Genomic DNA, 14,110 nt, shown 5'->3' on the forward strand with positions numbered 1-14,110 from the left:
GTGATGAGCTGTGTTGCCTTTACGCCAAACATATTGTTTGTCATTGTTGTCAAAAAGTTCGATTTTGGTTTCATCTGACCAGAGCACCTTCTTCCACATGTTTGGTGTGTCTCCCAGGTGACTTGTTGCAAACTTAAATTACACTTTTATGGATATCTTTGAGAAATGGCTTTCTTGTTGCCACTCTTCCATAAAGGCCAGATTTGTGCAATGTACGACTGATTGTTGTCCTATGGACAGACTGTCCCACATCAGCTGTAGATCTTTGCAGTTCATCCAGAGTGATCACGGGCCTCTTGGCTGCATCTCTGATCAGTCTTCTCCTTGTTTGAGATGAAAGTTTAGGGGGACGGCAGAGTCTTGATAGATTTGCAGTGGTATGATACTCCTTCCATTTCAATATGATCACTTTCACAGTGCTCCTTGGGATGTTTAAAGTTTTGGAAATCATTTTGTATCCAAATCCAGCTTTAAACTTCTTCACAACAGTATCACGGACCTACCTGTTGTGTTCCTTGGTCTTCATGATGCTCTCTGTGCTTCAAACAGAACCCTGAGACTATCACAGAGCAGGTGCATTTATACGGAGACTTGATTACACACAGGTGGATTATATTTATCATCATTCTGGAGTGAGTTTGCGGCACTGAAAGTAAAGGGACCGAATACTATTGCACGCCCCTTTTCAGTTTTTGAATTTCCACAAAAATTAAAAATAACCAATACATTTTTTCAACTTCACAATTGTGTTCCACTTGTTGTTGATTCTTCACCAAAAATGTACATTTGGTATCTTTATGTTTGAAGCATGATATGTGGGAAAAGGTTGAAAAGTTCCAGGGGGCCGAATACTTTCGCAAGGCACTGTATATGTACTTTTGGTACTTTACAGTGTCATTACTGATGCTATGTTATCCTATCCGATGTTATGTTTAAAAGAAATCAGTAAAAATTATGTTTAAAAAAAAAAGAACAGGGGAGTGCACGCACGCGGTGCACTGCCGGAACACTGTGCGACACACACAAGGAAGAAGGACGCTGCTGCGGCCGGAGCAGTGAGTAATCCGGGATACCCGCATGGTGGGAGGAGGGTAACCATGCAGAGGCGCCGGCAGACGTAGCATGTTATGACTTTTGAGTTACTGTTCTTTGCTTTCCTCTGCTCATGATGAAGAGATTGTCATACCTTGGATAGTCATAAGCATATTGATTGATTCAATGTATAACTGTTTTATTTAACAGATCATGGGACATTCTTCAAAGTTGCCTGTAATAGCTGTTCATGTGTTGCTGGTAAGGTCCAATGCTCTAAACGGCAGTGTATAAATGAACTCAGCTCTGACACTGATCGCAGCATGTTTACTGGTAAGATCTTAAGTTACTTTTTCCTGATAAAAAAGAAATACAAAAGGAGACCCAAGCAGTTAATAAACACCTAAGGCCATGTGCACACGTTCAATATTTTTCGCGTTTTTTTCGCGTTTTTTCGCTATAAAAACGTGATAAAAACGCGAAAAAAATGCTAACATATGCCTCCCATTATTTTCAGTGTATTCCGCATTTTTTGTGCAAATGTAGCCTTTTTTTCCGCGAAAAAATCGCATCGCGGAAAAAAAAGCAACATGTTCATTAAAATGCGGAATTGCAAGGGATTCCGCACACCTAGGAGTCCATTGATCTGCTTACTTCCCGCACGGGGCTGTGCACACCATGCGGGAAGTAAGCAGATTATGTGCGGTTGGTACCCAGGGTGGAGGAGAGGAGACTCTCCTCCACGGACTGGGCACCATATAAGTGGTCAAAAAATAAGAATTAAAATAAAAAATAGTGATATACTCACCCTCGATGTCTTCCCGCCTCTCAGCTGCATGCTGCCGCTTCGGTTCCTGTAGCTGGTGTGCGGTGAAGGACCTGCCGATGACGTCACTGTCTTGTGATTGGTCGTGACTCGTGAGCGGTCATGTGACCGCTCACGTGACCGCGACGTCATGGAAGGTCCTGCGCGCACACACCATCTGTACGGAACGGACGCCGGTAAGGAGAGCAGCTGTCTGCAGGTGAGTATAAGCATTTTTTATTTTTTTTATTATTTTTAAACATTCTATCTTTTACTATAGATGCTGCAAAAGCAGCATCTATAGTAAAAAGTTGGTCACACTTGTCAAACGCTATGTTTGACAAGTGTGACCAACCTGTCAGTCAGTTTTCCAAGCGATGCTACAGATCGCTTGGAAAACTTTAGCATTCTGCAAGCTAATTACGCTTGCAGAATGCTAAAAAAACGCGAAAAAAAACGGAAAAAAAACGCAAAAAAAAATGCGGATTTCTTGCAGAAAATTTCCGGTTTTCTTCAGGAAATTTCTGCAAGAAATCCGGACGTGTGCACATACCCTTAGGGTACATGCCCATGATCAGGAATAGTAGCGGTTTGGAGGCAGCTTGCATGCACTTAGTCCAAACCGTGGCATTCTACAATACAAGCACAGTGGATGGAATTTTATAGAAATCCCGTGCCCACTGTGCTTATTTGATGCAGCATAAACTCACCTACGACGTGGGTTTACGAGCTGCATCATGTCAATTTCTGTCTCCACAACAGAAATTACTACAATAGACATGTTTTGGATGCTGTAAATCTGCTTTGTTCAGTGAACACATGCAGATTTACCTTCTTAATTAGAACTCCGCACTTCGGACACAGTGAAGATACACTGCCTCCAAAGCACTGCTACTTCTTGATCCTGGCCACGTACCCTAATGGTACAAAGCAGAATAGGCAACAATAAGAAATATAGAAGTACTGAAAATAAAATAACTTGAAATGCCTGTAAGGATACCCTCTGATTTGAAAACACCAAAATACTTCTCAAAATAGTTTAAGTTTTGATAAGTGTTTATTGAGGTGAGAGGTTGCCTGTCTCATATGTATATAACCTAAATCCTTGCCGGAATCAGGTCTAATTTTATGGTTAAGTTCTCCCAGCAACCCTGCAAACAACCCCCCCCCCTCATAGCAAAATGTAGTATAAGGCAACATTCATACATCTGTGTTTTATTGTTTAGTTATGGTTGTTCCCTCTTTTGATTTGGGTTTGCTCTTTTGAATATGCAGCGGGTGAAATACAGTGGGGGAAAATAAGTATTTGATCCCTTGCTGATTTTGTAAGCTTGCCCAATGACAAAGACATAAACAGTCTATAATTTTAAGGGTAGATTAATTTTAACAATGAGAGATAGAATATCAAAAATAAAATGCAGAAAATCACATTGTATAAATTATCCTTCTATATTATTTCAAAACATTCTCTTTCAGTGATTACTTTGTTTCTCCGTTCATACTACACTCACACACACAAATGGTACACCATTTGAAAGGTAAACTTGCAACCTTCAGTAAGAAAGTAGCCAAACAAACCATACATCCACAATGTGATCACAAAATACAGTTTAAACATTAATTTTCATAAACCTGCAGTAAGTAAAAATGACCTGCAGGTGGCACCACACTACCCCAAAGCATACTACCACAAAGCTGCATACAGACATCACAAACAAATCCTAATATTTGCCTTGGGGGCTTTCCAGCTTGCCGAACTCCTTGCCTAGCCGATTTTCAGGCACATTGGAGGATTGCACACTTCACTGCAGGTGAGTCACATATGCAAACACATTTGTAAACATGCACTGCCTATTCAATTGCACACTTGCTCCGTTTATACTCCACCGACACACACAAATTATACACCATTTCAAGGGTCAAATTACTTGCAGGTGGCATTTACCTTGGGGTCTTTCCACCTTGCCGAAGTGCTTGCCCTGCCTATTTCAGGCAAATTCGAGGATTGTACACTTCACTGCAGGTGAGCCACATATGCAAAGACATTTGTAAACATGCCCTGCTTTTTCAGTGATTACTTCGCCCCACACACACAAATGGTGAGTCACATATGCAAACACATTTGTAAACATGCACTGCTTTTTTGGTGATTACTTCGCCCCACACACACAAATAATACACCATTTGAAAGGTAAACTTGCCCCCTTCAGCAAGAAAAGACACAAAAAACCACACATTCACGATTTGATCAATAAATACACTTTAAACATTCATTTTCAGAAACCTGCAGAAAAAAACAATAACCTGCAGGTGGCACCACAACCTCAAGACATTTTTTAGCCTCTACTTATCAAACCAATTTAGTGTATTACCAATCTACATATATAAATACCTCTCTGTGTTCATCATGTAATTAAATACATTAACATTTGAACAGCTTGATTTTCCTGAAATTGCCTGCGCCCCCGACAGCCAATGTGCAAAAATTTTGCAGGGGCCAACTAGTATAAATTTATTTGCATTTTGCAGTAAGAAGTAAGTATTTGATCCCTCTGGCAAACAAGACTTAATACTAGGTGGCAAAACCCTTGTTGGCAAGCACAGCAGTCATACGTTTTTTCTAGTTCATGATGAGGTTTGTGCACATGTCAGTAAGAATTTTGGTCCTCTCCTCTTTGCAGATCATCTCTTAAGCATTAAGATTTTGAGGCTGTCACTTCGCAACTCGGAGCTTCAACTCCCTCCATAAGTTTTCTATGGGATTAAGGTCTGGAGACAGGCAAGGCCACTCTATGACCTTAATATGCTTCTTTTTGAGCCACTCCTTTATTACCTTGGCTGTATGTTGTGGGTCATTGTCATGCTGGAAGACCCAGCCATGATTTATTTTTAATGTCCTGGTGGAGGGAAAGAGGTTGTCACTCAGGATTTTATGGTACATGGCTCCATCCATTCTCCCATTTATACGGTGAAGTAGTCCTGTGCACTTAGCAGAGAAACACCCCCAAGACATAATGTTTCCACCTCCATACTTGACAGTGGGGATGGTGTTCTTTGGGTCATAGGCAGCATCTTTCTTCCTCCAAACATGGCGAGTTGAGTTAATACCAAAGACCTCTATTTTTGTTTCATCTGACCACAGCACCTTCTCCCAATCACTCACATAATCATCCAGATGACCATTGGCAAACTTCATAAGGGCCTGCACATGTGCCTTCTTGAGCAGGGGGACTTTGCTGGCACTGCAGGATTTTAAACCTTTACAGCGTAATGTGTTACCAATGGTTTTCATGAGCAGGGGACGTTGCTGGCACTGTAGGATTTTAAACCTTTACGGCGTAATGTGTTGCCAATGGTTTTCTTGGTGACTGTGATCCCAGTTGCCTTGAGATCATTAACAAGTTCCCCCTGTGTAGCCTCTCACATTCCTTATAATCAAGGATACCCAACAAGGTGAGATTTTGCATGGTTCCCCAGATCGATGTTGATTGATAGTCGTATTGTATTTCTTCAATTTTCTTACTATTGCACAAACAGCTGTCTCCTTCTCACCCAGCATCTTACTTGTGGTTTTGTAGCCCATTCCAGCTTTGTTCAGGTCTGTGATCTTGTCCCTAACATCCTTATAAAGTTCTCTGGTATTGCCCATGTTGTAGAGGTTAGAGTCTGACTTATCCATTGAGTCTGTGGATAGGAGTCTTTTTATAAAGGTGACTATGTAAGACAGCTGTCTTTAATGCAGGTAACAAGTTGATTGGGAGCATCTAACTGGTCTGTAGGAGCCAGAATTCTTAATGGTTGGCAGGGGGTCACATACTTATTTCTCACTGCAAAATGCAAATAAATTTATATAATTTATACAATGTGATTTTCTGGATTTTATTTTTGATATTCTATCTCTCAATGCTAAAACTAACATACCCTTAAAATTATAGACGGTTCATGTCTTTGTCAGTGGGCAAACTTACAAAATCAGCAAGGGATTAAATACTTTCCCCCACTGTAAGTATTAAACACGTCACCAATTTTCTAGTAAATATATTTCTAAAGGTGCTATTGACTTGAAATTCTTATCAGATGTCGATAACAACCCATCCAATCCACACAGGCAAAGTAATCAAACCATAGATGTCTATAAATTAAGTTATATGTAATAATGAGAAATGACACATAAAAAAGTATTGAACATATTAAGATAGAGAGGTGCAAAAAGCCATGGAAAGTCATGACACCAGCTGAAATCTACCAGTAATTAGAAAGCAATGCAGACACGTATTGAAAGATAATATTAGCAGGTTCAACTGATGGCCTATAAAAAGTTGTCCTCACAAGAAATATCTCATGATGGGTAAAACCAGTGAGTTGTCTCAAGACCTTCGCAACCTTACTGTTTTTGTTTTTTTTTCCCATAGGAAAAAACTTTATTTAACAATAAATCTGTAATGTCTGCCTTAAGCCATATAGAGACAAGGCGTGCACGCTGGGTTTTATGGAATTGGTGCTGGTTGAACCCGGACAATACCAGACGATTCAGAAATAGAAGAAATCAACCGCACTCAAATATGGATTTGCGTCATGAATGTGAAAATTTAATAGGAACACCACAGTGACATAATCAAATGTTGAGGTAACGTTTCATCCCTTTCGTGGGCCTTTATCAAACCTCACACTGAGACAAGAGGACAATAAATGCATCCGGAATAGCACGGGCAGGGAGTGGGGTCCCTATAAGAACTGTGGGCCCAGAAGCAGAATGGTCGGCGGTGGTGTGTGTCACATCACCGCCGACCATCCTGCTTCTGGGCCCACAGTTCTTATAGGGACCCCACTCCCTGCCCGTGCTATTCCGGATGCATTTATTGTCCTCTTGTCTCAGTGTGAGGTTTGATAAAGGCCCACGAAAGGGTCGAAACGTTACCTCAAAATTTGATTATGTCACTGTGGTGTTCCTATTAAATTTTCACATTCATGACGCAAATCCATATTTGAGTGCGGTTGATTTCTTCTATTTCTGCCTTAAGCCATAGGCTCAGAATACTGCCTCGGACAGACTTGGTACAAGCCACTCCATCTGGCAGACTCCAGAAAAATCCCAATACCTTTTAAACACAGTACAGATATTTGGTTTTACAATAGGACCAAGGTCACATTAAGGACAACATTAGGATCCGTAAGAATAGTCAGAAACAAGCTGAGGTCAAAGCAGGAATATACTAAATGAAATAGGAGAAGAAGCCACACACCTAGCCAGGGAAACACTAAGCTATATCTGGCAGATTTCAGAAGCAATCTGGAGTCCTTAGTAGGGTGTGGTGCTCTCCAATTGACTGGCGCAGAGCGCTTATAACTTCAGCTGGAAGCACACAAACCCACACTGGCAGACTGATGGCACTACAGGTCCTAGCCACTCAAACCTTAGTGGCTGAACAGAGCCCGCTATCAGGAGCATCTGGTTCTGACATTAATATCACCAGCACCACCCGCAGAGCGAATGTGGCGATGCCTGGCGACATAAGCAGAAATTGAAGGAGCATGTTCTTCTGGAGATGTAACAGTTCCCAATGTTAGTGCTCGAGTTCCCGCCTCTGCACAGGGGGAATCTCGAACCATCTCCACTGCGGTCTCCCATTCTTCTCCAGCCGCAGTGGAGCCTGCTCAGCTGAGAAGTCAGTCCCAGCATCTGGCTCAGCCTGATACTGTGTGGATGGTTTCTGCTGCCTTCCCAGGCTCAGCCATTGTAGCCAGTACTGGTCAGTGGCGAGCAGACGTCTCTGGGACTAAGTCCTGCTTTTTCCCTTCTGAGCATGCCCAAGGTAAGGCCTCTCATTGGAGGTCAGGGGTCACATGCTCAGGTACTGCTGCAGCTCTCATTGGTCCTCTAGGAAGGTCCTGATGTTGCTCAGGTATTGTAGCAGCTTCCATTGGTCCTCTAGGAATGTCCTGAAGCTGCTTCAGCTATAAAAGGTTCGCATGGCCGCACGGCTAGTATCACTTCATGTTATGAGCTTGCTATTTGTGGTCGTGCCTGTATGTGGATAGCGTTTGGCTGAAATAAGCCCCTAGAATACCGGCACCTCTGGTGAGGCGTTTGTATGAATGTATTCAGGGCTGGCTAATAGCCACTAGAATTCCGGTTCCACCAGAGAGGAGTGTTTGTGTGCTTCTGTGTGCGTGACCACTGACTGCCATCAGCTCAGCAGTTAGCTGTGTTCCTCTGTGACGCTAACAGGGCAATGTGTGTTCTTTGCAGTGCGACTCAGTGAATTAACTGAGTTCACTTATACCGCCATATAGTGCCGCCATCTTCTAGCAGCAGGTTCTCTCCTGCACGGTGGAGCCCGGGCTGCGAACACACCAATTATAACATCTATATTAACTTGGTGCCAGTCCTTACATAATACTAGCGCCAAGGTCTGGCTAGAAAATGGCGGATGATCAGCATCTACAGCGATACATCCAGCAGCTGGAGAGTAGGTTGGCGGCTCTTGAGCGCACAACCTCAGCTGTGAGGGTTACCTCTGTCGCTGTTCAGGCTGCTAGTGTATCTGCAGCCAGTTTGTCCTCTGCCACCCCTGCTCCAACTTTATCCCATCTCCCGCTACCAGACAGGTTTGCTGGTGAAAGTAAGCTATGTCGGGGATTTGTGAGCCAGTGCACCATACATCTAGAACTTTTGGCTGCACGTTTTCCTACGGAACTGGCTAAGGTGCGATTTATCATATCCCTTTTGTCGGGCAGAGGGTTGGAGTGGGCAACGCCGCTGTGGGAGCGTGATGATCATGTGGTGCAGAGTGCTCCTCACTTCCTGGACACTTTGAAACAGGTCTTTTTAGGACCTCGTGTCACCCACGATACGGCGCTCCAACTGTTGGCAATTACACAGGGTTCGTCCATGGTCAGCCAGTTCGCCGTCCAATTCCGGACTCTGGCATCAGAGCTGGAGTGGCCAGATAAAGTCCTTATTGCATTGTTCTGGAAAGGCGTCCGACGCCTATGAGGCCATGGGGGTTTCTCGAGTGGGACCTAAGTCCCGGGCCGCTCGTGTACCCGTGGTATGTAATATTTGCCAACAATCAGGACATTATGCCAATAAATGTCCTCAGCGGTCAGGGAATGATCGCGTCTAGTAACCATTGGAGGAGGTTCACTAGACACCGCGGCATTTTCCTCCAAATTGTCCTTTAAAGGGACAATCTCTTTAGGCTCGTCCACTCTAACAGTCGAGCTTTGTGTGGACTCTGGAGCGGAGGTGAATTTCATGTCCTCTGCCTTCGCTCAGCCCCACGCAATACCCTTGGTGATGCTCACCAAACCGGTGACTGTTCGAGTGGTGAATGGGTCGACACTGCCCTCACAAATCACACATCAGACCATCCCTTTCTCATTATCTATGTCCCCTTCTCATCAGGAGATTATCTCCTTTCCTGTCATTCCTGAGGGAATAGATGAGATTCTGCTAGGAATACCTTGGCTCTGTTTCCACTCCCCTCATATTGAGTGGACCACAGGGAGGATTTTGGGTTGGAGTGAATCTTGTAAGGGCAGATGTGTGAGGGAGTCTGTTCAGGTTTCCACTATAGAGATACCCGCAGATCTTCTCTTTGCAAGTGCTATTGGTCCTATGCAGACGTGTTCTCCAAGAAGGCTGCAGAGACTCTTCCGCCTCACCGTCCCTATGACTGTCCTATTGACCTCATGCCTGGAGCTGAACCTCCTCGGGGATGGGTCTATCCCCTCTCTCTCCCGGAGACGAAGGCTATGTCCCAATACATCCAGGAGAATTTAGCGAGAGGGTTCATTAGGAAGTCAGTGTCACCTGCAGGGGCGGGGTTCTTCGTGCAGAAGAACGGAGAACTACGTCCATGCATAGATTACAGGGGTCTTATCACCATCACCGTTAAGAATAAGTACCCTTTGCCTCTGATTTCTGAGCTTTTTGATAGGTTACGGGGAGCAAGGGTATTTACCAAATTAGATCTGCGGGGTGCTTATAACCTGATTCGCATCTGTGAGGGGGACGAATGGAAGACAGCTTTTAATACCAGGGATGGGCTCTATGAATATCTGGTGATGCCCTTCGGGCTCTGTAATGCCCCAGCCGTTTTCCTAGACTTTGTGAATGACATCTTCCAGGATATGCTCTCCACCTCTGCCGTAGTCTATCTGGATGATATACTCGTCTACTCTCCAGATATTGACTCCCACCGGAGAGAGGTTCGCAAGGTCTTCGACCTCTTACGGGCAAATTCTCTTTATGCCAAGTTGAAGAAATGTGTGTTTGAGCAGGAGTCCTTGCCTTTCCTTGGTTATATCATCTCCACCCAGGGATTGGCTATGGATCCTGCCAAACTACAGGTCGTGATGAACTGACAGGAACCTCATTCTCTCAAAGCGGTGCAGCGTTTTATGGGGTTCATTAATAATTACTGTCAGTTCATTCCGCATTTTTCGACTTTGGTAGCTCACTTGGTAGCCCTCACCAAGAAGGGAGCAAATCCCAAATTGTGGTCGGAGGAGGTCTCCAAGGCCTTCCTCTCTATAAAATCTAATTTTGCTAGCGCTCCCACCCTACATCGCCCCGATGTAGCTAAGCCGTTCATAATGGAGGTGGATGCCTCATCTGTTGGTGTTGGTGCAGTGCTCTTCCAAAAGGATGCTCATGGTCGGAAGCATCCCTGCTTCTTCTTTTCCAAGACCTTCACACCAGCAGAGAGGAATTATTCCATCGGAACAGGGAGTTGCTAGATATGAAGTTGGCTTTCTCTGAGTGGAGACATCTCCTGGAGGGGGCTCGCTTTCCCTTTCAAGTCTTCACCGACCACAAAAATCTGGTGTACTTACAAACAGCTCAGCGGCTAAATTCTCACCAGGCCAGATGGTCCTTGTTCTTCTCCCGGTTCCATTTCACCCTCCATTTTCTTTCTGGGGAGAAGAACATTTGTGCTGATGCTCTCTCTCGCTCCGTTGTGTCTTCTGAGGAGGAGGAAGAGGAGCCTTATTGTCCCTTCCGAGAGCCTGAGAACCATGGCTCCGGTTTCGCTAGACTTTCGGGCAAGACTTTTGTACCTACTAATTTGCGACCTGAGGTTCTCTCTTGGGCTCATTCATCCAGGGTGGGTGGACATTTTGGGGCCAAGAGGACATCTGAGCTGTTGGTGAGGACGTACTGGTGGCTGCATATGGTCCGTGACGTTGGAGACTATGTTCGCACGTGTGTCTCTTGTGCCAAAAATAAGTCTCCTCGACAACGGCCAGCTTGGTTACTTTATCCTCTGCCGGTGGCAGACAGGCCCTGGGAGATGGTCGGGATGGACTTTGTGGTGGGCTTACCCAAGTCTCGTGGTTGCACCATCATTTGGGTAATCACCAACCATTTTTCTAAAATGGTGCATCTGGTGCTGCTTCCAGGGTTACCTTCTGCACAGGCCTTGGCAGCGTTGTTTATAAGACACATTTTCCGCCTACACGGTATGCCGGACAAAGTTGTCAGTGACCGAGATCCCCATTTTGCATCTCGGTTCTGGAGAGAGATTTGTCGTTTACTCAGCATTGAGTTAAATCTCTCTTTAGCATATCATCCCGAGACAAATGGATTGGTAGAGAGGACCAATCAGACCTTGGTCACCTATTTGTGACATTTTGTTTCTGCCAGGCAGGATAACTGGGCATCCTTGCTACCATGTGCGGAGTTTGCGCTTAACAACGCCGTAACCGACTCCACTGGCCAGACTCCTGTCACAGGGGTACTGGGTAGACTACAGCTGATTACCCGGGCCCTTGCGATATCCCTCAGACTAGGGAAAACCCTGTCTGTCCCTCTCCCAGAATTTACACTGATGGTGTGCTTGTCTGGGCTGCCAGGCCTGACCCTGACTCCTGTTTCAGCCCTATGCTGAAACCTCCACCCGCCACCTAGTGATTAAACCACACACCAACCTCCACAGAAAGCACAGACAGGGAAAACTAAAAAACGCACCACGCCGCAGACACACAGGAAAACACTATAATGTGCACAGGGCAAAACAAACACAAATACAGTGGGGCAAAAAAGTATTTAGTCAGTCAGCAATAGTGCAAGTTCCACCACTTAAAAAGATGAGAGGCGTCTGTAATTTACATCATAGGTAGACCTCAACTATGGGAGACAAACTGAGAAAAAAAAATCCAGAAAATCACATTGTCTGTTTTTTTATCATTTTATTTGCATATTATGGTGGAAAATAAGTATTTGGTCAGAAACAAAATTTCAAGATTTCTGGCTCTCACAGACCTGTAACTTCTTCTTTAAGAGTCTCCTCTTTCCTCCACTCATTACCTGTAGTAATGGCACCTGTTTAAACTTGTTATCAGTATAAAAATACACCTGTGCACACCCTCAAACAGTCTGACTCCAAACTCCACTATGGTGAAGACCAAAGAGCTGTCAAAGGACACCAGAAACAAAATTGTAGCCCTGCACCAGGCTGGGAAGACTGAATCTGCAATAGCCAACCAGCTTGGAGTGAAGAAATCTTTTGAGTGCAAACCTCCTTCCATCAGCAAGGGCATTGAAGATGAAACGTGGATGGGTCTTTCAACATGACAGTGATCCAAAGCACACCGCCAGGGCAACGAAGGAGTGGCTTCGTAAGAAGCATTTCAAGGTCCTGGAGTGGCCTAGCCAGTCTCCAGATCTCAACCCTATAAAAAACCTTTGGAGGGAGTTGAAAGTCCGTGTTGCCATGCGAAAAGCCAAAAACATCACTGCTCTAGAGGAGATCTGCATGGAGGAATGGACCAACATACCAACATCAGTGTGCGGCAACCTCGTGAAGACTTACAGAAAACGTTTGACCTCTGTCATTGCCAACAAAGGATATATTACAAAGTATTGAGATGAAATTTTGTTTCTGACCAAATACTTATTTTCCACCATAATATGCAAATAAAATGATAAAAAAACAGACAATGTGATTTTCTGGATTTTTTTTTCTCAGTTTGTCTCCCATAGTTGAGGTCTACCTATGATGTAAATTACAGACGCCTCTCATCTTTTTAAGTGGTGGAACTTGCACTATTGCTGACTGACTAAATACTTTTTTGCCCCACTGTATAGGAAGGAGAAATATGACAAAGGATAATACACCACCAGATATTTCGTCTCCTAGACCACCACTCCAGACCGAGATCACCAGGCACAAGACACAAGCTATAATCGGCGACGCCCAAAGTCCAGAATGACTATTTAAAGGCCACTGGCGTGACCCAGCCTCCAACCAGATTACCAGATAGATTAACCCCGGACAACCTGGATAAAATCTAGCCGGCGCCACTGAGCGTATAGTGGACAAATGTGGAATTACCGGTGTCTGTCGGACGCCCTAGTGTGAATAGCGTCCGACATGACAACTCTATTCCTCCATAATTATGGTCAGCATCCGCGGGTTCCTGTGCATATGCCCGTGTCTTCCGCCGACTCCAGGGTGGCAGACTGGGCTGTGGATGCACGGGACATTTGGGACAGCACTCAGGATGCCATCCGGGCCTCCAAGAAGAGAATGAGGTCCTCCGCCAATGCACATCGGCGCCCCGCTCCGACCTTTGCTCCTGGCGACTTAGTGTGGCTCTCCGTCCGTAACATCAGGCTGCGAGTTGAGTCCACTGTTATGATCCTTAGTGGCTGAGGATCACAGAATGAACTAGCTAAGTTACTGAACATAGAACAAGCTCTAGGGAGGTGGTAACTGGACTGACCGCAAAACCTGATCCTAACAAACACACTAAAGGTAGCCGGTGAACTGTTGTGAACTATACTTTTTGGCTCCCTCTTGTGGTCACTAGTGATTTGGCACTTGGATTGTCTTTTACCAGGTTGGTGCTCACCTGCTTCGTTAGGCCTGGGGTGTTGCTATTTAAACTTCCTGGATTCTCAGTCCAGTGCCTGGCATCGTTGTAATCAGTCTACTTCTGTTTGCTCCTGTCTTCAGGTCCTGGTTCTTTGCAAGATAAGCTAAGTTCTGCTTTCGTACTCTACTCTTGATCATTTGCATTGTTCATATTTTTTGTCCAGCTTGTACAATATGTGATTCCTGTTATTGCTGGAAGCTCTAGGGGGGCTGATATTCAACCCCCACACCGTCAGTCGGTTTGGGGGTTCTTGGATATTCAGCGTGGATATTTTGCAGGGTTTTTTGCTGACCATATAAGTCTTCTTACTATATTCTGCTATTAGTCAGTGGGCCTCTCTTTGCTAAATCTAGTTCATTCTTACGTTTGTCTTTACTTCTACTCCTT

The 14,110-nt window shown here is 44.6% G+C and overlaps 1 protein-coding gene across 6 annotated transcripts in view; it reads left to right on the forward strand.

The window, feature by feature from the left end:
* Positions 1 to 14,110, forward strand: part of RECK (reversion inducing cysteine rich protein with kazal motifs) — a 1,181,658-nt gene that overhangs the window by 896,875 nt on the left and 270,673 nt on the right. For all 6 annotated transcript variants that reach the window (XM_077269439.1, XM_077269433.1, XM_077269437.1 and 3 more), the window contains one exon: positions 1,243 to 1,365. In XM_077269439.1, coding sequence (XP_077125554.1) covers positions 1,243 to 1,365 — 123 coding nt within the window. The remainder of the gene's footprint in view (positions 1 to 1,242; positions 1,366 to 14,110) is intronic.

Source organism: Ranitomeya variabilis, chromosome 6 (assembly GCF_051348905.1).
Source record: "Ranitomeya variabilis isolate aRanVar5 chromosome 6, aRanVar5.hap1, whole genome shotgun sequence".
Lineage (NCBI taxonomy): Eukaryota > Metazoa > Chordata > Amphibia > Anura > Dendrobatidae > Ranitomeya > Ranitomeya variabilis.